This window comes from Euprymna scolopes, chromosome 33 (assembly GCF_053919585.1).
Source record: "Euprymna scolopes isolate OS-2025 chromosome 33, ASM5391958v1, whole genome shotgun sequence".
NCBI lineage: Eukaryota > Metazoa > Mollusca > Cephalopoda > Sepiida > Sepiolidae > Euprymna > Euprymna scolopes.
Genome location: NC_136514.1, coordinates 64,430,552 through 64,455,646, shown reverse-complemented (window position 1 = coordinate 64,455,646; position 25,095 = coordinate 64,430,552). Strand labels below are relative to the sequence as shown.

The 25,095-nt window shown below is 36.0% G+C and overlaps 1 protein-coding gene across 2 annotated transcripts in view; it reads right to left on the bottom strand.

The window, feature by feature from the left end:
- Positions 1-25,095, bottom strand: part of LOC145258270 (bactericidal permeability-increasing protein-like) — a 172,309-nt gene that overhangs the window by 1,500 nt on the left and 145,714 nt on the right. For both annotated transcript variants that reach the window (XM_080116267.1, XM_080116265.1), the window contains exons 10-14: positions 24,436-24,600; positions 18,444-18,511; positions 11,327-11,375; positions 9,226-9,289; positions 2,156-2,232 (exon numbers count right to left, since the gene is read on the bottom strand). In XM_080116267.1, coding sequence (XP_079972393.1) covers positions 2,156-2,232; positions 9,226-9,289; positions 11,327-11,375; positions 18,444-18,511; positions 24,436-24,600 — 423 coding nt within the window. The remainder of the gene's footprint in view (positions 1-2,155; positions 2,233-9,225; positions 9,290-11,326; positions 11,376-18,443; positions 18,512-24,435; positions 24,601-25,095) is intronic.

The following is a 25,095-nucleotide window of genomic DNA, read 5'->3' as shown; positions in this document are numbered from 1 at the left end:
TTCAGAGTATCAGAGTAACACTTATTGAGTAGTTGTGTAAACTACATTTTTTCTCTTTTAGAAAGTTTGGTGAGATGAAAAGGACAGTTATTATCATTCATCAAGTCTCTCAATTTCTTTGAAATTTTTTAGGTTCTCAAACACCTCCTGTTCAATAGAATGTTTTTTGCATACACTCTATGAGGTTTATTAGCTTCATTAAGTTCAAAAAAAGATTATTTTTTGTTTTTCCTGGCAGCATTTCCACGATTATTAAGTGGAGACTCATATGCCAGATGGCAAACACCATCACAACTGCTACTCACTACAGAGTTTGTAGAATTGTCGCTTGCACAAGCATTCTCTCAATTAATAAATTTGAGATCTTGCATGTCCATTCTAATTTCAACATCATAAAATAGATACGCATGAGCAGAGTGAATATTGATTTCCAGAAGTTTAGTATGTTTACATGATTTCTGTCGTTGGGTCATTATTTGTTCTCATCTCATCTAATGTATGTGTACTGAGATATAGATATGATTCAAATAAATGTCAAGGGGTTACTGTCTTAAATAGCCACTCTTTTTCTTTCTCTGTTTCTTTTTTGTCTTCTAATTGTTTCCAAAAACGAGAATTTTCATACATTGTTGTTAAATCCTAATTTTCGGCTAATGAAAATGATTTCTGTTCGTTTTAGAAACAAAATATAACAAGCTCATGCAAAGTTGAAAATTCAAATAAAAACAGAGAAATGGAGAAGCAAATTCAGATTCAGGTCGACGGACATAGGGAGAAAACCAGAATGTATGACGCAGGGTGGGATGGGGGTGGAGGGGTAAACGAAAGGAACATTTCAAATGTGCATACAGCTTCCTAATCTTGTGCCCATATTTCTACACACTAACAAGAATCTGACGAACAGAAACATTGCTACCCATTCACACACATTAACAGAACAAAGGCCACAAACACACACAGTAACACATTGCCCATTACTCACATACACACATTACTCACTTTATGAACACATTGACACACACACATCTAGTCCAATGTTTGCTTATTGAACTTTAACAAACACGAATTTGCATAAGATGAACATTTACTGACTGAAAATAATTTTTTTATTCTTATTAAATTGTCGATCTAAAATTGCTTCGTAATAAAATGTTATTTTTCTCAATTTTTCATTTACAAAACTCTGCTCATATTTTTACTTAGCAATTGCTGACTGGTGACCCTTCTATTTTCTTAGATAAAAATAAAACTTGATCAATAAAACAATATATTATATTCCAAAAATCACATGATTTTTGGTATATGATATATTGTTTTATCACATCATACAAAGTTTTCTTTACTTTCGTTTTTTAATATGGATGAATTCTGGATAAGAACATTAAAAATAATTGGTTAAGACAATGAGCGATAGTTCTTTTACTCGGTGAATACTTGACAGATGGCAGTGATCAGGCTGGCTTTAGTGTTGTGGGAGGTCATGTTGGTGATGTTCTCGACATATGACCAAACAAAGTAGTTCAGCGAGTCAGGTCAGGGAAGGAGGAGGACCAGTTAAAGAAGGGTACAAAATCGTAGCACTCCGTCTGAAGCCTGGGTCTCTTTGGACTTGTGGGCTGGTGCCAAGTCCTGCTGCCACACCCGACGGTCTGCCAGCGGTCACCTGATTTCACCAGGAGATCATCACACAGGTACATCTTGGTGTTGATTTTCAAGCCAATTTCGAAGATGTGAGGTGGCATGATGTAGCCCTCATTTAAAACCACACCAAAGAAAACCTCAACAAAGTTTCTAGCTGGAAACTTTGTTGAGCTGTGCCCTCAAGTATTGAACCATCCAGATTTGCGTTTTGAGGGTGCTGGCAATGGTCCTGTTGTCATAACTTGGATTGATAGAGAGCATGAATTATATAGCAACGCATCTCCAATCTCGCTTGTTGAATATTGTGCCACTTTTAAACATGATAGAACGCTCCTATCGCTCTTCGGATGTGTATTCAACTGGCCAACTAGTAGATGGTCCGCAACAAAAAAAGAAAACCTGTTTTCATCAAACGAAAATGGAATCATGTCGTCTTTTCTAGAGCGACAATTTTATTGTTCTACTCTGTATAAAAAAGATGTTAAATATTTTATTTTGAATAAAAAGTACAAACCTTTCCAACTTTTAGTGATGTACCTTGAAGTGAAGCACCTTCCATCAAAATCAAAGGGAGGCCAATTTTTCCTTGTTCTAAAAAAAAAAAAAGGTTATGTATAAAATATGTAACTTGAATATATTTGTGTGTTGTTATTTGGTGAAAAGGTTTGATGTTGCAAGACACATTATTATGCTGTGGTATGGTGACTTAATCATGAAACGATAACTATGAACACGAAAAAACAAATGACTCTAATTACTTACACCATTTCTTTGTTTGCTTTATTTAACTTTGTTTTCCTCATCACTCCTTAAAGCAAGGAAGTTTTCATATAAACATGGGAATTCAAATATTTTCAACTAATGAACCCCAAAAAGTAACACGTGTGAAAATAGTAAACTTATGCAAAGTTAGAAACTCCTATAAAACTAACCACCAAAATCTAGAGACACAGAGAATTCTCAAGCTAAAAGACACCACTACATATGCTCAACACTCCTCCCCATGTCCTTTTGTCCAGAGGAGACGAAAAGAATTCAATGACTCATGTACCAGCATTCTTTGTCTCACACACATATTCCTACATACTAACAAGAGTTGGACGAACAAAAAGGAATTACTACTTATATACATGCAGTAACAAGAACAAAGTAAACTATCAATTGCATATACACAATTCCACATTGCTAAATACTTACATATATATATTAATTACACATGCACATCATCATCATCGGCGGTCACTCGTGTCCGAGTAAGACTGTCCTCCGTTGTGGCTTCTGTGGGTCCTCAGGTGAGCATAGAGCCCAATCCTAGACCCAATTTGTCTTGTGCAATTTGGGCAGATAAAGGTAGTGGTGGTGGGGTGGGGTTGGGTGTGTCTGGTTGATAATCTGTCTTTTCTGTGCTTGCGTTTATCCTCAACAGCTTGATTTAGGTCACTACTATAAAGCGCAGCACCTTTGTGGACAGCGCTCCTCCATGCCTACCTGCTCCCAGCCACGTCCTCCCATGTCTCAAGGTCCATGTGAAACCGCTTTAGATTTGCTTTGATGTTGTCCTTATACCTCATCTTTTGGCCACCCTGGGCACGCTTTCCCTCAACAAGCTGAGAGTAGAAAATCTGTTTTGGGAGGCGGAGATCTGGCATTCGGACAACATGACCAGTCCATCTGAGCTGGCGTTGAGCAACAGTAGTGGTGATAGTGGGAATGTCAGCCTCACTCAGGACGCTGGTGTTGGTGCGTCGGTCCTTCCAACTAATTCTGAGGATTTTTCGGAGGCATCTTTGGTGGTACGTCTCCATATGCACACACACACACACACACACACACACACACACACACACACACACACACACATTATTCAGCCTATGAACAGATTGACTTGTGACTATAATTCACTCAGCTTCTTTTTTTTTTTTTTTTACTCAAACACGTATTGTACCAAGCATATTTTCATTATTGAAAGTAACTTTTATATTCTTATCTCTTATATAAGAGTTATAATAATTATAGTTAATTTATAGTTATAATAATATAGTTAAGTTATTGTCCTGTTATTGAGATCAAGTAAAGCAGAAGACAAAATTGGCAAACATTTCAAGTGACACTGGTTGTTAGACCTTGCCGGTGGTTGTTTGTAAACACGTACAAATAGCAGAAATGGTCGAATGTTTGCGAGCAATATTTTAAAAAAATATATTTACAAAACTTTTTACGATTTGTGGGATCCTTTTCTAGTCTCACACAAAAACATGCGTTCACATCTCAAGCTATATTACTCGTCACATACATACGCGTGCACGTCCACACACACATATATTCACGTTCGCGTACATACACTCACATTCACGTGTATATACACACACGCTAACGTACGCACATGTACGCACAGATGGACGACGTCACTTCCCTTTCAAAGGAAATCCACACAAGCGCAAAAGACCACCAGAAACAATTATAAAAGCAAGAGACAAGCTGTTTCCAGGCTTTTTGCCGACCAGCTCTCGAGCTGAGAGGTTCGCACACTCGTGCGCGTCACGTCCCCCTGCGACTATGTATGAGACACAAGCTAACAGACAGTATGTACACTTTATACGTTTTCTATCTCCATGGCCTGGATTGACTTCTTCTCATTCTCTCTCTATACTATAATAGACTTTCCTCCTCACCAGCTAATAGCGAGAGACGCACACCAAACTGGATTGACTTTTTCTCATTCTCTCTCTCTCTCTCTCTCTCTCTCTCTCTCTCTCTCTCTCTCTCTCTCTCTCTCTCTCTATACTACAATACACTTTCCTCCTCACCAGCTAACAGCGAGAGACGCACACCCAAACTGGATTGACTTTCTTTCTCTCTCTACAACAACAGACTTTCTCCTTCTCACCAGTAAACAGTGAGAGACGAACACGGACATGAACACGTGTTGTACCCTTTTCTTTCACTTGTTTCTTCACGAAATAAATCCTAGTTCGTTTAATTCAAGTAAACGCGTTGTTCGTTCCTTCCTCAAAGCAATTCATTTTTCCTTTCCCAATTCAAATCATTTCTCCTATTTTGTACGACTGGGGGATATATATAATATATCTAACAGTTCACTACAAATTGGCGACACCCGAACGTGAGATGAACACCTATTCCCTTCTATACCCTAGACCGCTACAAAATGGTGACACCCGAACGCGAGAGGAACACGCATTTCCTTCTATATCCTAGACCGCTACAGATTTAAAAGAAAAAAATATATTTATAAAACATTTTCTTTAATATTAAATATTTACAAAACCTTTAAGAATAAAAAAACAACTTTTTTCTATTTACACAGAACTTTTTAGTGTAAGTAACAAAACAAACGTAAATTTAACAAAATATATTTAAATAAATGGATGTCTTTCTGCGTGCGTTTTTTTTAAATATATTTACAGAACTTTAATAAAACTAATAATAATAATAATAATAATAATAATAATAATAATAAAAAACAACAAAAAATAAAAAATAAAAAGAATGAACTATATTAATTACAAAACATTAGAAACTGAAAATTTCAGACGCTAAACTTGTATTTAATTTGCCTTTATGGAGAAGTAAGCAAATAGCAAGTTTCTTTCTTTCTTAAAAAAAAAAAAATGAAAATTATAAAAAGATTTGCATCTTGTGATATTACACTTCATCTTTATAAAAATAAAAGTTAGATATGTGAATAAAATATATTTTTTAAAATCTCGATTGTTTTGCTTATACTTGTGATTTTATTATGCATAAAAATTGCCTCGGTCTAGAAGGATTTCTCTTTCACTGACCACCTACATACATCGCACTTTAAATAAATATTACATTATATTAAAAACACACAAAGAAAGATAAAAAACAACACACGCACACACTGTACATAAAAATTAATCTTGGTCACAAAAATCCGAATAAGTCAGTTATTTTATATTTGTTTCTGCCATTAAAAAGTTTGGTTATAATAATTTTATTTAATTTTTTTTTTAAATTATGTATTTTTTAATTGACATCATCCGAAATTCTCAGTTATAACGTCGGTTTATTTATTTGTTATAATAATATATATAATCTTATATAAGAGATATAAGCCTGAGTGCCTGGCGTTGCCCGGGTGTTTGGAGGTGTGTGTTGAGCAAACAAACAAAAAAAAAATGTGGTAGTAGGCAGGCAGACTCGAACCCGTCCAACGAAGGAGGAAAAGAATGCAAAAAAAAAAAAAAGTGACGTCTTTGCTATTGCACCCATCACGAAACCGGAAGTGACGAATGTTTAAATGAAGACTAGTCAGTCAAAAAGAGGGGGATAACTTTCGAAAATATCAGCGAAAAAAGCGACCCCTCCCTGTAGAAAAGTGCCAGTTGAGGGTGAAGGAATTAATGTTTTTAGCCATTTTTTCGATATTTGTCGTTCGAAGGGTCGAGCTTCAAAACGATACCGATCTCATGAAAATCTGTCGTCTCTGTCGAAAGTTTTACGCATACATACATACATTAAAAAAGACAGGTGAAATTTATATTATAGACTAGCCTGGGTGCCTGGTTTTGCTCGGCGTTGCCCGGGTGTTTGTAGCTGTGTGATGAAAAAAAAAAAAATGGTAGTAGGCAGGTAGGCCATACCGCAAAGGAGGAAAAGAATGTGAAAAAAAAAGTGACGTCTTGACGTCTTTGCTGTTGTGCCCATCATCAAACCAGAAGTGACGTAGGTTTAAATTAAGGCTAGTCAATCGAAAAGAAGGGGATGACTTTCGAAAATTCGGCTAAAAAAGCGACCCTCGTTATAGAAAAGTGCTCAGTTGAGGGTGAAGGAATTAATATTTTAAACCAATTTTTCGATATTTGTCGTCCGAAGGGTGAAGCTTCAAAACGATACCAATCTCGTGAAAATCCATCGCCTCTGTTGAAAGTTTTAGACAGACATACATACATACATACACACACACAATTAAACAGACAGGTTATGTTTTGTTATAAAATTTTAGTTTTTCTCAATTTTCACTAGTAACCCTTCTATTCTCATTAATGTTTTATATAGTCATATTTCATTATGCACACATGTTCCACGTCTATATTCTTCATTTTCTTTCTTCATTAAAAATATAAGCAATTTATTTCCATTCCAAACGACAAACTGCAAGGTTTTTTTTTTTTCTGCCAAAATAATCCCAAATCCTTTGAATCTAAGACATTTTCCTATCCTTCTCTGCCTCATGGTTATAGAATATTAAGATTAGAGTTATGCATATTATCCCTCTTTTGCCTATAGCACACTATTTCCTCCTGTATCAGAAAACACGCTATGCAACATACAAATATCTGTACGTGAAGTTGCCAAGCTCAGCAAAAACCTTGATTCCAGTAAAGCAACCGGCCCTGACGGTATTCCAATTATAGTACTCAAAAAACTTCAACCAGAACTAGCACCCATACTTACAAAACTGTTTAAACGTTGTCTTAAGCAAAATTGCTTCCCATCACCCTGGAAAATCTCATCAGTATGCCCTGTATTTAAGAATTCAGGTGATCGTTCATCCCCTTCTCAGTACAGGCCAATAAGTCTCCTGTGCGTCATGAGTAAGTTGCTGGAATCTGTGTTAAATAGAGAAGTAATCAACCATCTCAGCAAAAATAACCTTCTTAGTGACACACAATATGGTTTCCGTTCTGCTAGATCTACAGCAGATGTGCTTACAGTTATATCTCATAGGATTAGCGAATCTCTCGACAGAGGCAACCTTTCTAGGGCAATTGCTCTTGACATATCAAAGGCCTTTGATAGGGTATGGCATAAAGGTTTACTTCACAAGATCTCCAGCTATAGTATAGCTGGAAATGTTTTCTCAATCATTAAATCATTTCTCACTGATAGGTTCATAAGAGTAGTAGTTGATGGGCAAAAATCAGAAGCTCACAGTATAAACGCTGGAGTCCCTCAGAGGTCCATCCTGGCCCCAACTCTTTTCCTGATCTACATTAATGATCTTCCAAATCACATCCTTACATCATTTGTAGACATTTTTGCTGACGACACTACCATCTATGGTAGCACATCTAAGACAGTAAACGACCAAGTTCTCTCCGATTCTCTCTCCTCTGATCTTGATCACGTTGTACAATGGGGAAAGGAGTGGCTGGTTACTTTTAATGCATCTAAAACCAAGCTTCTATCTTTACATCATCAACGTTCTGATCCCCATCTCGCATCAATTAAAATGAATGGCTCTCGTCTTCAGGAGGCCTCAAGTTTTGACAAGCTTCTGGGCTTGACCTTTACTCCTGATCTTAAATGGAATATGTACATCAAATCTGTTGCCAAGGCCGCTGGAAAAATGGTCGGATCCTTCTATCGATCCAGTAGATATCCCACTGCTGATGCAATTCTCTATCTATATAAGAGCCAGATACGTCCAAGGATGGAATACTGTTGCCACATATGGGCAGGAGCTGCTAGAAAAGACGTCCTGCCTTGATAGGGTTCAAAATAGACTTCGTGGCCTGGTGAGAGATGTCATTTTCTCTTTGCTGCAACCTCTATCTCACAGAAGAGATGTTGCGAGTTTGTCTCTGCTTTATCGTTATTTTCATAGAAAGTGTTTGACTGAGCTTCAATCTATGGTCCACTCTCGCCAAACTTTCACAAGAAACACTAGACTAGCTGAAAACATTATCAATAATTTTCCCCACTCTTTATCTGTGCCTAAACCTAAACATAGATTCCATGATCAAAGCTTCTTTCTTAGAACTGCACGCCTGAGGAATTGTCTTCCGTTTTCCTGCTTTCCAGCTCTCTATAATATGGTTGTCTTCAAGTCCAACGTGAACAAGTTTCTGATGAGCCGTTCCACTTAAGTTAACAAATTTACCGAACTTCCATTACTATTGATTACTATATTGTCCTTTTGACTACTCTACACTCTTTAACCCTTATCCTTGAGTGGCCGATCGGCCTTGATAAGTGGTGACGCCTATGTAAAAAAAAAAAAAAAAAGCACACAGCAAAATCAGTTCAGTTACATTTTAGATATAGTTGTCAAGCTACGTGGCCATTTGCATTTCTTTTTTTCAAAGACTGTCAGTGAAATGTAATTTGAAGCCATATATTTTGCTCTGCTACCAATAAAGGACCGTTAAATATGTATAAAGAAGAATATAAACACATAAATGACGGACTTTGATAACATATATAGAATATTTTATTCATGCGCCTATATAAATTACAAAGTATATACAGTAATGGTCGCTGCACAACTTCCAAACAGAAGCTGCCTCACTGGCTAGGAGAGTCTTCAGGAGAGATCCAATGATCTTTTCTGAAGATTCTCCCAGTCAGTGAGGTGACTTCTGGTTGGATTAACAGAGATAATAACTTCATCCTTTTTTTTGTGGACTTTGGTTCAGCTTCATTATCTGCTGCATGATAAATATGATGTTGGAAAATATCAGTACTTCCGGCACTTTTATTGATTCCCTTAGAATGTTTCTCTGTAGTTAATTCAAGCCTGAGGAGTGGTGTCTTACTATGGCACCAAATATTGCACATATTTAATTCTGGGATTGTTCAAAAGGAATAACTTACCATTGATCTTTGGAATGATTGAGCTTCGCACAACTGTGTTTACCATTTTGATCAGATTTGTGAACTGTCAAGACAAAAATCAGAAATAACAATAATATTTTTTGTATTTAAAGTAAATACAGATTGTTGTTTCTATCCCAAAATTGATTTGCACACCAGGAGATACAGAGTTATGCATTAATATTAAAATCAAATCAAATTTTGGATTTATGTTTGGATTATTTGGATTATTGTTCTCATTTCGGAAGTTATTCTCACAATGTTTTGGCTGAGATAACCTTTTGACCTTTTTTAATGTAACCTTTTGACCCTTTTTTAATGTAACCTTTTGACCTTTTCCGTGTGCATCTTTTTGAACTTGGAAATTTGTACAGAATTTTGAACTGAATTGGGTAGTCATGGAACGATTTCAATAGTTTTCCAAATTCTGATACAATTATCGAACTTTTCCGAATTTCTGATTCTGATACATATTCTGATTCCGATTCTTTAAAAATTTCTTTAATCAGAGATTTATTGCTTTTATTTTCGAATTACTGTAAAACCCCTGTGTAATGTCCTGATGTATTTTCACATTAGTATATTACACAAGTCGATCTTTCTAAATATTTTTTCGCAAATGTTTTCCTTGTAATTCATTTAAAATAATGAAGTAGTTAAAGAATTATTTTTATTTTAAAACAAAACTAATCTGAATTCGTCATTAGTTGATAAAATACTATTTGAATTTTTCATGAAATAGTCAACAATTGACATAAGAAGACAGTGTAGGAACAGAATAGTGGATTCAGTGCGTTTGTGTTTTTTTGGGGGGGGGATGGGACGATATTACTAAGCGTTTATAGCCTTGCCAGTCGAACAACGTAAGTAGTAAAAAAATAGTTATATTGACAGTAGCAGTAACCAATCAAATCTTTATAATTAGAATAAAAGTATAAACATGTTTTGATAGGAGAAAGGCACGGAATAGTTTACAAAGCACCCCCCCCACTCTCCTCATGTTAAGAATGGTTTTCTAAATAGTAACATTATTATTTAGAAACTCATTCTGGAGGACGCTTTATCCACTATTCTGTTCCTACACTGTCTTCTTATGTCAATTGTTGACTATTTCATGAAAAATTCAAATAGTATTTTGTCAACTAGTTTTATTTATTATCAAAATTCTAGTAGATAATTTTCCATATTTTTTGGTGTACGCAAGTACTTTTGCCTGATATGTAAGTATATCAAATAGTTTTCTTGTAATTTTAATTTGAACTGCCATATTTTATTAGTGCATTAATCGAAGCATCATTAATGTTTATCAGGTTTGAAATTTTATTACGTGAATCCTGTAGCTCGTATGATTAGTTTATTATCATGTCATACATAAGACCTTGATCTTCTCCCACTCACCTCTGTTGAAGTCAACATCATTAGGGAGGACTTGCTGTCAGGTGGCTCACATCTCTACAACCGGCACTTGTTGTTATAGCTATGATTATACATCTTCTTGTCATCATTGTGTAGCTTAATTACTAACCTTTGTTAGTTAATTATGAATTCAATAAAGAAAACCTTTCTTCTCTAAGTAATCATCACACGGTATCAACGGTTGACAAAACAAATCAATTAACATCTAGTTGTACACGGAGACGCAAAGGACATGTCTGTTTATTTACATGGTTACAAATTACGATACACTCGTCATACACTCATTTAAGCAATCAAAAGGAGGCAACGAGTTACTTAATGCTTAAATCATACGTAATCATAAACCAGACAAGGGGAGGCAACTCTTCCAAACTAAAAACACGATTGCAGCTAAAACTATCCCACATTGATAATTCCAACACATTGATCATCAAGCCTTGATTTTGGGAAGCCAGTATCATTATTTTCTGATCATAGTAGAAGGATCATCTTTAAAGCTCGTTTACAGAACCTTTCTTTATCTATACATTCCTGGAATAGTTCATCCACGAGAAGAAATAGCAAATAAGATGTTCTCATTTATCGAGTATATTTTATATTCATATGTTTTAGATAAGAAAACAAAATAGTTCAAAGAATGAAAAATCTTTGATGTTCAATCAGAAAAAAAATGTTGGTTCCTTACATTGAAATTTGACCGAAATATGTCACCTCTGATTCTGGAAGTCGTGAAACTGCAAAATATATATAAAAAAAAAAAAAAATGAACAATTAAAGAACTGCACTTTTATTAGTACAAAAAATTGTTTAATAAAAAAAACAACGACAAAAAAAAATAAATAAAAAACCCAACTAACTTGTATGACTCAGCAGTAATTACAACCTTTGACCTGCTTACTTCCATTTTATTAGCATTGCTTGATGGAGCACACAAATGATGCCAATATATTTAGTGAAAGAAATGATTTGACGCTAAATCGTCAGTCCGTTGCATCAATAGCCACATACTAGCAATTCCCACCTCCCGTATCACACATACTAGCAAGAAAACATAAAAATTTATCTGCAATGAATATTGGCAATAAAAAACACATCATTCATTCAGGTGAGTATTGATGGTACATCTGGTGCATCTACTGCTAGTCTCTCACTCGCAGACAAGGTTTCACACTATTGGCTAAACTCTGACCCCTGTCCTATCAACGCAAGTGCTTGTTTTACAAGTACTTTAATGGATGCGCTCTGATGAACTCATAACATTTGTGCCCTTTCAACGTACATATTCCCAACTAACATAATAAACAGCAAAATCCCACCCCTTCACTGTTCAAGTCCCTAGATACTGGAAAGCCTTCTATTCTAATAGTTTCTTCCTTCTGACTGCTAAAATTTGGAATTCCCTCCCTGTTTCCTGCTTCCTTGATTGTACTAATCTGGAAAAGTTTAAATGTACTGTAAACAGACATCTCACTACTCAACTTCCTGCAATCCTTTTTACACCCAAATGGTAATACGCAATGTTTGAAGTGAAAAAGAGTAAAAAGCAACATAAGAAAGTGAAGCATTAATTATCTATTCTCCTTCTTTTTTCCTTTCTTCTTCTTCTTCTTCTTCTTCTTCTTCTTCTTCTTCTTCTTCTTCTTCTTCTTCTTCTCCCCCCTCTCTTGCTCTGTCTTATCTTTATAATATTACAAATTTTTAATTTAATTTTAATTTTTTATTGCTTCCTCCTCTTTTCTTCTCCCTCTTTTCCTTTCTCCCCTTTCTTACTGCTATTCTCTTGGCTTTTAATATCCCTATCTAATCACAAAAAACCATATGTTTCCTTTTATTTATATTTTAACTTGAATCATCTGACGATATGGAAAGATAATTTTTATCCTGTCTATTAAAACAATTTGGAATGAATTGACTTTGACTTTCCATGTCTCACTGATTAGCAAACTTGCTAATATTTTCTCTCCTGTGATGAGATGGTAGACATCGAAACCTTATAGGTTAAGGAGATTAAATTTCTAAAGTATTCTTTGTCTTGCTTAGAATAAAAAAAATCGTTGATATGAAACTCAAACACTTCATTTCTGTAAGGGTTTTTTGAAATTTGAAATTCATTGAATCACTACAATTAATATATATATATATATATATATATATATATATATATATGTGTGTGTATATATATATATATATATATATATATATATATATATATATATATATATATATATATATATATATATACTAGCAAAAGCACCCATCGTTGACTGGGTTCAAAAACAGCGTACAGAAAATAGACTCTGATTTTTGAAAGTATGATAGGTTATGAAAAGGAAGGGTTGTAAAGAGATAGCTTCGAATTTGGGGGTATCAAAACCAAAGCAAAATATGATGAAAGTACAAATAAAATAGATAAACTCCATAATTTATTATATTATACCTGTTCACACTGAAACACTTATCACAATATTCTGTGGATCTATATTAAAAAAGCTTGTTAAACTTTGTGACATATTTCCATTCTATGGAGGTCAGGCGCGAACGAACACCCCATAATTTTATTATACCATATTTCTTCAAACTGAAACATAATTATCAAAGTATACTTACGCAGATAGATATGAAAAGTCTTTATTAAAGTTTATGCCCATTTCCATTCCATGGAGGCCAGGCGCGAACGCAGACCCCACAATTTTATTATACCATCCCTATTTAAGTTAAAACATACTTATCAAAGTATTTTTATATACATCTATATAAAAAACTCTTGTAAACGTTTTTTTTATTTTTTAAATTTTTTATTTCCATACTTTGTGGACCAGGCGTGAACGCAGACCCCACAATTTTAATGAACCACCATTCTGCCAGATCAAACATACCCATTCCTGTGTCTCGATACATCTTCTATCATTATATGTAATCAGTTTTTTAAAATAGTCAATCATATAGGAGCCTATTCGTGACCAGACACACACACACACACACACACACACACACACACACACACACACACACAGACATTCAGCTTTATATTATAGAAGATATATATATATATCGAAGCACAAAAACTAGGAACTCGAGACTTCTGGAAAATCTACAACAGTGTAGTAAATAATGGGCAATCGACAATTCCCCCACTAACCAACAATCACGAGGTTGTCTCCTCAGCAACCGACAAGGCTAACATGCTTGCCAGTCGGTTTGCCTCAAACTCCACACTGGACCCTTCCAACCACCCCCTACCTGACTTTCCTATGCGGACAGACGCCACACTAGACGATCTGAAAACCACCCCTGCTCAGGTGCATGCTATCATAAAAAACCTTGACACCTCAAAAGCATGTGGACCCGATCTTATCCCAGCTGTGCTATTAAAAAAGTGCTCAGCCGAAGTAGCTCCAGTTCTCTCCAAACTCTACAACAAATGTCTTAATGAAGCTTGCTTTCCGGGCTGTTGGAAAACTGCTTCTGTTGTACCAGTATTCAAGAATTCTGGTGAAAGGACAGACCCATCAAATTATCGCCCCATTAGCCTCCTTCCACTTTTTGCCAAAATATTTGAGACCATAATTAACCACGCTCTAATCCATCATCTTACAGATGCTAAACTACTGACTGACAAACAATATGGATTTAGACAAGCCCGTTCCACAGCAGACATCCTCACCGTGATCTCTGAACGTATATACCAATCACTGGACAAAGCGGGGGAAGGCAGAGCGGTAGCTCTAGATATATCTAAGGCTTTTGACAGGGTATGGCATGAGGGTCTCCTCAGTAAAATCAGATCATACGGTATCACTGGTAGAATACTTAACATAATTAAATCCTTCTTAGATAAGAGAAAAATCCAGGTAGTCCTCGACGGTCGCACATCTAAACAATATGATATAAATGCGGGAGTGCCCCAGGGTTCTATCCTTGGACCTCTATTGTTCCTGATATTCATAAATGACCTCCCCGACAACATTGCCTCTGAGATGGGTATATATGCTGATGACACTACACTCTATGGCAGACACGACAGGAAGACGAATGAACACATTTCTAAAGAAATGGCAGAAACACTAGAGGAAGACCTCCAATCTGTAGTGGAATGGGGACAAAAGTGGTTGGTCGCGTTCAATGCTGCCAAGACTAAACTAGTTTCATTCAATAATTACAAGAAACCCTCTCTACCACCAATAGCAATGGCCAACGACTCTTTATCTGAGAGTCCATCTTTCAAACTCCTTGGCCTAACGTTCACAGGAAACATGAGTTGGAACAATTACATTGAAGGCATTGCCAGGGCCGCTGCAAGAAAGGTGGGCTCTCTCTACCGTGCTAGAAAACTACTAACACCCGAAAGTATCCTGTACCTCTATAAGGCCACCATTCGCCCATGTATGGAGTATTGCTGCCACATCTGGGCTGGTGCATCTGCTACTAGTCTCTCGCTCCTTGACAAGGTTCAAAAGAGAGTCGCAAATCTGATAGGCCCTGAACTGGCATCTAAGCTTCAGCCTCTGTCCCATCGACGAAATGTTGCATCCCTCTGCCTGTTCTACAAGTATTTTAGTGGTGAATGCTCTGATGAACTGCAATCACTTGTGCCCCCACGACGCGTGCACCCTCGACAAACCCGACAGGCTACTAGATCCCACCCCCACACTGTAGAGGTCCCTAGATGTAAAAGATCTTTTTACTCCAATAGTTTCTTCCCCAGAACCGCAAGACTCTGGAATTCCATTCCAGGTCCCTGCTTCCCCAACAGTACTGACGTGCAGAAGTTCAAGTGTAACGTGAACCGACACCTTGCTGCCCAAATCCCTACATAGTACCCCAGTAGTTGTTGCCCCTGATAGTAGCCCCCTACACCAAAGTGGCAATTTGCCTTGTTTGGGGTGAAAATGTAATAAAAAAAAAAAAAAAAAAAAAAAAAAAAAAAATATATATATATATATATATATATATATATATTTACCCTTCACCGGACTATCCATTCATGTGAAATCTTTTTATTATTTTTCTTTTGCCTCCTGTTCCCCTTACCTCACCCTTTTTTAACCAAGTAAGATCTTTGACTTACTTGTAGTTTCATTAAATACTTTTATATGCAAAATCCGATCCTGCATTTTGCTAATTCCTGCCCTCTGATGAGAAGGAGAGTATTTCTTCGAAACTCCGCGGATTAAGGACCATCCACTTATCTTGTGCTTCCTTTTTTAAAATTAAATATGTCTTTAACTCTTTTTCAAGATGTCTTTTAACATATTTTATTAATCATTTGTTCATATTATAAGCTCTATTTCCTTTTCGGCTTTATTGAGCTTTTTATATCTGGCTGAGTTTATTTTACTTGTAAATATTAACTCTTTAATATTTATAATATATTTTAAGTTTACCATTTTGATTACCTTAGTAAACTTATTGTAACTTTTATATATATATATATATATATATATATATATATATATATATATATATATATATATATTTCCTATGTTATATCTCCCCTATTTTGGAAAAAGGGTACTATTTTGAATATCTCCAGTCTTAAATAATCCTTTTTACACCGTGAAATTTACTTTATGTATGAAAACCAAAGAGGGGAAATATAACATGAGAAATATTTGGAATCAAGTTATTTCAAATCCTTTGGAACCATAGCAGCAAGTTTTAGCCTGCCCTCCACTAAGGCCAGATGTTTTGGGGAAATATCAGATATTTTGTAATTCTTATGCAAAACTAGGAAAACAAATGACTATGATTGAAATATTGGTAAAGATGCAGTATCTTTCCACCTACAAAAAAATCCTTTCAATTTACCACTATCATCGGTTTTCGAGGATGCAGAAAACGAAAATAACAGTTAAAATCCCAAGAAATGAGTAGTTTCCAAGATATGAAGTAATTATAGTTTTAAAAGGCGGCGGATCAATTTTTTTATTTTAATTTAATGTAAAATGAACACCCATTTTATAGCCAATTTTTTGAGTGGGGGGGGGGGGCGTCTGTTATTTTTTTTTAGGGGTGGTGCTTATTTTGTAATTGTGACCTGGTAAATCAACACAAACCTACCTTAAAAAACGCTTTCTATAGGTGTACTGAAAACGAATATCAGATTAAAATTTTCGGCAAATAAGTACTTTTCTGGGTATCAAGCAATGTAATTCTTTATGTTATGTTGTTGTACGAGCAAGGGCGTACATATTTTTTGCTTAATATATATATATACAGGGTGTCCATAAAGTTCGTGTGCACTTTAAAAAATTTATAACTTTATTTATATTTGTGATAGAAATAATCTGTAAAAAATGTTATAAAGTTTCATGTATCTAGTTTTAAGTATAGTTATTGAATAAATTTTCACCACAAAATTCGTAACAATTTTATTAAAAAATAATAAAAAATATTTTCTTTTGTTTTTCAGAATCAATTTGATCCCATGACTTCAATTGAGGAAAAAGTAAACTGTGTTCTTTGGTTGGCTGAATTGAAATCTACTATTGCTGTACAAAGAAAGTTTAGAATTGAATACAATAAAAAAGTGCCTCATAGGAACACCATTGTTAAATTGATGAAAAAATTTAAAGAGACAGGCTCTGTCCATGATAAACCACGGTCTGGAAGACCATGTGTCAGTGACGAAAGTGTTGCTTCCATAGAAGAATCCTTTACTGCAAGTCCAAGAAAGTCTGTAAGACGAGCATCATTGGAGCTCGGCTGCCAAAGTCTACTGTGCATAAGATTCTACGGGCAAAACTTCATATGAAAGCTTACAAAATTCAATTACATCAACAGTTGTTAGAAGAGGATTATTATGCACGGCTAACTTTCTGTCACCAGTTCAATGAAAAACTTTGCAATGATGATGCATTTGTGAGTAATTTACTGTTTTCTGATGAAGCAACATTTCACATTAGTGGCAAGGTCAACAGGCATAATTGCCGAATTTGGGGAACTGAAAACCCAAATGAAACTGTTGAACATGAAAGGGACTCTCTTAAAATTAATGTGTGGTGTGCTTTGGGAATAAATCGAATCATAGGGCCATATTTTTTTTAATATCGTGTTATTAACAGTGACATCTACTTAGATATGCTGGAGAATTACTTTATTCCGCAACTTGAACAATTAAACTTGAAAGATGATACAGTGTTTCAACAAGATGGAGCTCCTTGTCACTTTGCTCGGCGTGTTAGACAGTTTCTAAATCAGGAATCTCCTAACAGATGGATCGGATGGGGTGAACCATTTCATTGGCCTCCATGTTCGCCAGATTTGACTCCATTAGATTTTTTTATGGGGACATGTGAAAACAATTGTGTATGCAACCAAACTTAGTTCATTGGAAGATTTGAAAGCTAGAATAACTAATGTGATTTCAGGCATTACTATAAATCATTTGGCAAATGTTTTTTGTGAACTGCAAAATCGTATAACCCTTTGTATTGCTAATGATGGAGGGCATGTGGAAAGTTAAATAAAATTTCAATAAAATATTAAAAAATATAGATTTGCTTCTTTCAAATTCATTTTACAGATTATTTCTATTGCAAATACAAATAAAGTTATAAATTTTTTAAGTGCACACGGACTTTATGGACACCCTATATATATATATATATATATATATATATATATATATATATATATACATACATATATATATATATATATATATATATATATATATATATATATATATATATATCCTCTCCCTAAAAATAAGAGATAACATAATGAGCAACGTTCTAAAAAAAAAATAAATAAATAAATAGTGATTAAAAGAAGAAAATCACACAAAAAAAAAGACTTACTTCAGGTCGATGATTTCTGAGAAGACCTTGTTGTTTTCAATAAATGCGTTCATGTGTGAACTCAAATCCTTCAATGGAACAAAAAGAAATTGATTAAAAGAAGACAAGACGTTTTCATTTCCAGTGATCTTCATTGCCTTCCAAAGTCAACTTCATACATAGTTTACATGATTATCAATGCTCAGGCTAAATATTACATCATTAAATAATTGTTATTTTTCGCTGATTTAAAGCATCAACATACAGAACAGTCCTTTCCATTAATAGGGTAACCATACTTCCATACTTTTTACTTTGTTGAATTTTCATTCTTGGATTACTTGATATAGATTAAAAAAAAATTATTATAGCCACTATCATACAACAGACGAAGAATAAATAGAATCAAACAAAAAGTAGAAAAGTTGACTTAAAAAATCATTGAGTACAAATGGGGTAATTCATACCTTTCGTTTGACAATTACAAAATGTGGGAAACATCAACAAATTAGCATAGAAATAAAGCCAACCAGTAATTTATTTAACAGCATAGAATAGGTATAAGGCAGAAGTTCTGATGAAGAAGGCACATCTGCACTTGATATTTGGTTGGATATGGGCGCCAGATAGTCTGATGCTAGTGAGGGTGCCGGTCGATCAAACAGTTCTGCAGAGTCATACACAGAGAATGGTCTCTGTGTGAGACCCTTGGCATTACCCCACACTTTTTAAACTCTGCTTTGATGTTGTCTGCTGAGAAGCAGTTTGACTGCCATAAGGATATTTTATGACCTGGCAACGCCAAGTGCCCTGCTAATAATAATAATAATAATAATAATAATAATAATAATAATAAAGATAATGATTATTTTTAGTTATTATAAAGTGGACTTAAAAGTCTTCCGAGTCTGAGACTCAGATGATGACTGATGTTCACATTTTTTTCAACCCATCTCATTCTCTACATGGTGTAGGTAGCCGTAGCCATCAATGCAGTCCATGAGTATTCTTCTGGCTGTTTTTACAGCCAGTTCGGCTCAACCATTACTTTGGGGATAATGAACAGATGATATATGTCTTTTTACACCTGTGTCTCCCAGGAACGATTTATACTCCAGTGAGTTGAATGGTGGCTTTCTGTCGGATGATAACTCCAGCGCACATGTAACTCTTCCCATGCATATCCAGTTGGTCTGTGACAATCTTTTGAAATAGCAATCCTGGGTTTGAGGCATTAGTGGTTCTCTCGGTTGGGACAGTTGCATTTTAGACATTATGCCCTTTTTTGTCAGATACTAGCGTCTAGACCAGGTCAAAATAATCACTGTTTAGCGTTAGCTAATATTCCATTCACCCTTGATGGGTAGAGTGCAGTGCCTCTAGTACTTCAGTTCTAAGTAGTTCTAAGCTGCTTTGGTATCAGATTTTTATCCCCTTTTATGGATATCCCTTCCAAACAATATAGTTGGTTTACCATTGGCAAGAAGGTGGCAGTTCATGTTGTGACTTCAGGAACCTGTCTTGTATATATGTCACTAACATTCGGTATTCCTCGTCAGTAACCACAGCTGCCACGATTCTATCCCAAGTTATAACTTGAAATTTGAGGTCGAGAATATTTTTACCAAATCCGTATATTAATGCTAGAGCTTCTCCCTCTATGGGGAAGTAGCGAGATTCTGTATCTCTCCTAAAACAGGATCCAGTCAAATCATTTTCCAGTGGTCTTTCTTACAGTTAGGTTCTAATTCTGTTGGGCACTGGTAGTGTTTCTGAAACAGAAAATACCCGATGCCAACCTTACTATAGTTCGTTGAGAGACAAGTTACTCTGTTCATCTCGAACGTTTTGACCCCCCCACCTCCTTAATTTTCCAAACAAGGTTTTTTATTAACTAGTCAAAAAGCTTGTTTAAAGTAGCATCCCAATAGAATTTGTGGTCCTTTGTGAGCAACAATTCTCAAAAGGGGGACATGATATCGACCTGTAAAAATGCATACAGTACCTGGTTAAATAGTCCAAACCATGAGCTGATGCCTGTGATGTTCGTCAGTGTCAGGAAGTTAAGAATAGCTTCAGCCATTGTTTTAGTTGGCTTTATGCCATCAGCAGTTATTAAAAAACTGGCAAATTCGACTTTATTGTCTGCAAATTGAAACTTAAAACGATTCCATTTCTGCCGCAATGGGTGATATAGTCCACTGTGTGCCAGAAAGCAGATTCCATGATTTTATCATCAATGCAACGAGCCCTTCAGGACATTTATACTGTAATGTCATCAAATCAGTGAGTGTACCCATCCCCAGAGGCCTGGAAATCTTAGGGTGCTCTAAGGTAATGATAATGGCCCCACTCTGTTTTGAATATGTTGCGTCTTGGGCGATTGGGGAAAGCTGTGATATCTGCTCCATGCATCTAAAATTGTTTTCTTGTTTTGCGCACAACAGACACTTGGTAAAATGGGGACAGGTTAGTGTGATGGTTTCTCTCATTGTTGCCGCATTCATATATTCTTGGTGATCCGTTCTTCTTTGGTACAACCACCATTTTCAAAAACCAGATGGTAAGCGTACCTGCTGGTACTGACTCTTGATGCCCAATGCAACATCCCTGTCTAAATCTTCTCTCACCTTTCTTTTTTCAATGATGGGGGACAGGAATGAGTGTGTGCACAGCTGACAGTTTCAAACATTATATCTAGTAGTCTCCCTGACATCACTTGTAATAGTTAATGGGGGCAGATATTGAATGCACTTGATTTGAAGTGCTCCCATAACCATTGTTCCAAATGTCCCTATTATTTCCAATAGGGATAAATGGGATTCTTGTCAGTTTGTTCAGAACCGTTTCTTTTTGGGGACATTCACATGATACTATTCCGTTATTTGAGGTTAATATGTCAGCTTTTGATATCTGGTGTGGGAAGTTGCGAGGGATTAACTCTAAGTCTTTAAGTGCTGACTCAAATAAGTAAAATCCTGATGTGTTTTCTGATACATAAGCGACTTGTCTGGTTTCTTTAAGGCCAACTTTAATACATGTACAGATTATTCCCTTAATACTTTGACTTTTATGGAGGGTGGCGGTTCGGGGACAGAGGGTCTTCTTTGGAATCTGTCCCTGCTCCATACAAAATGTGGCATTACTCTGTTGTCGACCTCTCTGAACATCAAGCCTTGATTTTGGGAAGTCAGTATCATTATTTTCTGAATAGCAGACGGATCATCTTTAAAGCTCGTTTACAGAAACTTTCTTCTTTTTGTAAGTGTCCAGTAATTACACACTCATGGCATCTGAGTTCCCTTGCTGGACAGCTCTTCCGTCCTTTTGGCCCATTGAGGTGTGATGTCCTTCCACACCCTTCTCATTGTTTATTTCAAGGGGTTCTGAGTACCTCAGCCTCCTAAGACGGTGTCCTCTTTGATCTCATTGAGCAAATGTCGAATGCTCATTTAAGCTGCTTTGCAAGTGAGGAGTTGATATAGCTGTTGTCTCTAGACTAACCAGTCTATGAAATTTCGGTTCCATTGTTGGCTTTAGTCAACAGTTTTCACTGGTATTCTGTATTTTCAAGTCCAGCTACGAGTTGGTCAGTCTTTCAAATAGTTTATAGTCTGTCGGCAGCTCTTGTTAGGACACTGGACAGTAAAATTGCAAAACCTCGCTTGCAGCTGAAGCTTTGCTAAAAACTGTGCAGGAACATATCTAAAGCCTTTGATAGGGTATGGCATAAAGGTTTACTTCATAAGATCGCTAGCTATGGTATAGCTGGAAAAGTCTTCTCAATTATTAAATCATTTCTTTCTGATAGGTTCATAAGAGTAGTAGTTGAGGGGCAAAAATCAGAAGCTCACAGTATTAATGCCGGTGTCCCTCAGGGATCCATCCTGGGCCCAACTCTTTTCCTGATCTACATTAATGATCTTCCAAATCATATCCTTACATCATTTGTAGACATTTATGCTGACGACACTACCATTTATGGTACCACATCTAAGACAGTAAACGAGCAAGTTCTCTCCAATTCTCTCTCCTCTGATCTTGAGCACGTAGTACAATGGGGAAAGGAGTGGCTGGTTACTTTTAATGCATCTAAAACCAAGCTTCTCTCTTTACATCATCAACATTCTAATCCACATTTGTCATCAATTGAAATGAATGGCTCTCGTCTTCAGGAGGCCTCAAGTTTTGACAAGCTTCTGGGCTTGACCATTACTCCTGATCTTAAATGGAACACGTATATCAAATCTGTTGCCAAGGCCGCTGGAAAAATGGTGGGATCTTTCTATCGATCCAGTAGATATCTCACTGCTGATGCTATTCTCTATCTATATAAGAGCCAGGTACGTCCAAGGATGGAATACTGTTGCCACATCTGGGCAGGAGCTGCTAGAAAGGACTTGTCCTGCCTTGATAGAGTTCAAAATAGACTTCGTAGCCTCGTAGGAGATGTCCTTTTCTCCTCCTTGCAACCTCTATCTCACAGAAGAGATGTTGCGAGTTTGTCTCTGATGTATCGTTATTTTCATAGAAAGTGTTCAACTGAGCTTCAATCTATGGTCCCCCCTCGCCAAACTTTCACAAGAAACACTCGTCTAGCTGTAAACACTATCAATAATTTCCCCCACTCTTTATCTGTGCCTAAACCTAAACGTAGATTCCATGAACAAAGCTTCTTTCTTAGAACTGCACGCCTGTGGAATTGTCTTCCGTTTTCCTGCTTTCCGGCTGACTACAATATGGCTGTGTTCAAGTCTAAAGTAAATAAGTTCTTGATGAGCCGTTCCATATAAGTTATTAAATTTACCAAATTTTCATTACTAATGATTACTATATTGACCAATTTCTACTGTACACTCTTTAACCCTTATCCTTGAGTGGCCTCTGGGCCTTGATAACGTGGTGATGCCTTTGTAAAAAAAAAAAAAAAAAAAAAAAAAAGGAACCTCCCCTTCTTGCTACATCGTATTGTGGAATATATCTACGCACCTCTTCATGCAGACCTTTCACTGCAACGAATCGTATATGTGATAGGAGCTGTTCTTCTATAGTTACATTGAGAGCTTCGGATCCTACTAGATCAAACAAAAGTCTATTTACCTTGTTTGAGCAAGCTGTTCCTCACTTTTTACATATTTCCAGGGGGTAGGTTAAACATCACATTTGTTTGTACTGGGTTCATGAATAATGCCCAGCCCCTGTCAGTGTAACCATACTCAATCACAGGTCTGTCCGTTTTTTTAATGTGGGGCCAATTCAACACATTTTCCCTGCCAGCATGAAGCTCATTGTTTTCTTTCTGTAAATTTATCAACTGATGAACAAATTGCAAGTAATGTTCATCATCGTGTTGTCCTGACGTCAGTGCTATTCAAATTTCAGTAAGAAATCTTGTAAAAATAAATCCTGTAAAATAAATCCTTTTCGTAGCACCATGTAAAGTAAACTTAAAAGTCTCCTGAGTCTGAGACCAGCGCTGTATTTATAACACTGGATAACGACTGATGTTCCAGTTTTTTCTGACCCGTCTCATTGGTCATCCCCATTCTCTACAATTATGAAATAAAAATTTATGAATTTCAAAATGAAATCAAAGTCGAATAAATGGAGATAACGATTGTTTGGTTTACTTTTGTGTGTGTGTGAGGGTAGACTTCCACAGGGCAACGCTGGTTAACGGGTCCTGCTAGTTTTATAACAAGGAATATGTTGCTAAATTTAATATGAAAGCGATTTTCCAAAATCTGGAATTAATGCATGAGTGTAGAAGTTATTCTAAAATAGGTTCTTCCTTTTTAAAGTGATTTGTATCATTTTAAGGCAAAAAAAAAAGAAAAAAAAAAAAGGAAATATGCACAGCGCATCTGAAGCCCTCTCCTCTGGAATTAGATTAGATCCCCTTTCTCTCTTCATTTTCAGAGGTAGGTAGGACTGCTTCTGATCAAGTCGATGGAAACAGAAGCATATAATCGTGTGTGTTATTGATTTGGGGAAAAATGATGAAATCACTTACCATATCAAGTTTAAATATATTTACAATGGTATTGTTTCTGAGAAAAATATCAAAGCTTAATGATCCCTTCAGAGTCAGTTGAATAATGTCATCAAACACCCAATGTGGGGCTTCTCTGTTTGACATTGAAAGCCTCACAGTCTCATTGACGAATTGGAGTCCAACCTGAAAGAGTAATAAACAAGATAATTATGCAGATCTCATAACAACTCCTTTTCAAATGTAAATAGCAATGAAGTAGGTCACAATATTACCAGAGAAAATGCATAAGTTGCACCGAACCGAAGGAATTTTCCTAATATTGTCAAATTTAATTGTCACACAGAATGCTTTTGTTACACATTATGGACCATACGTCAGTAGCGATTAAGTTAGCTGGTGTGAATTTTCACAACGGTCACATTTAGTGCATGTCAGGATGACCTTAATCTGCAAACAGAAGTGTTTCCAAAGACAGATGACATAGCTTTAAGGTAGAAGGCAGAGGTCAAACACCGTAGACAAAACAGGATTCTGATGCAAATAATGTCACGTTTTTCGAGCAATAGAAAACTACAGTTTTCAAATAAGTTCTTTCCAGGAAGCCATATGAACGAGACACAACTAATAACGTAGAATAACCTATGTCAATCATTTCCTAAGTTTGAAAGTTAATTTTAA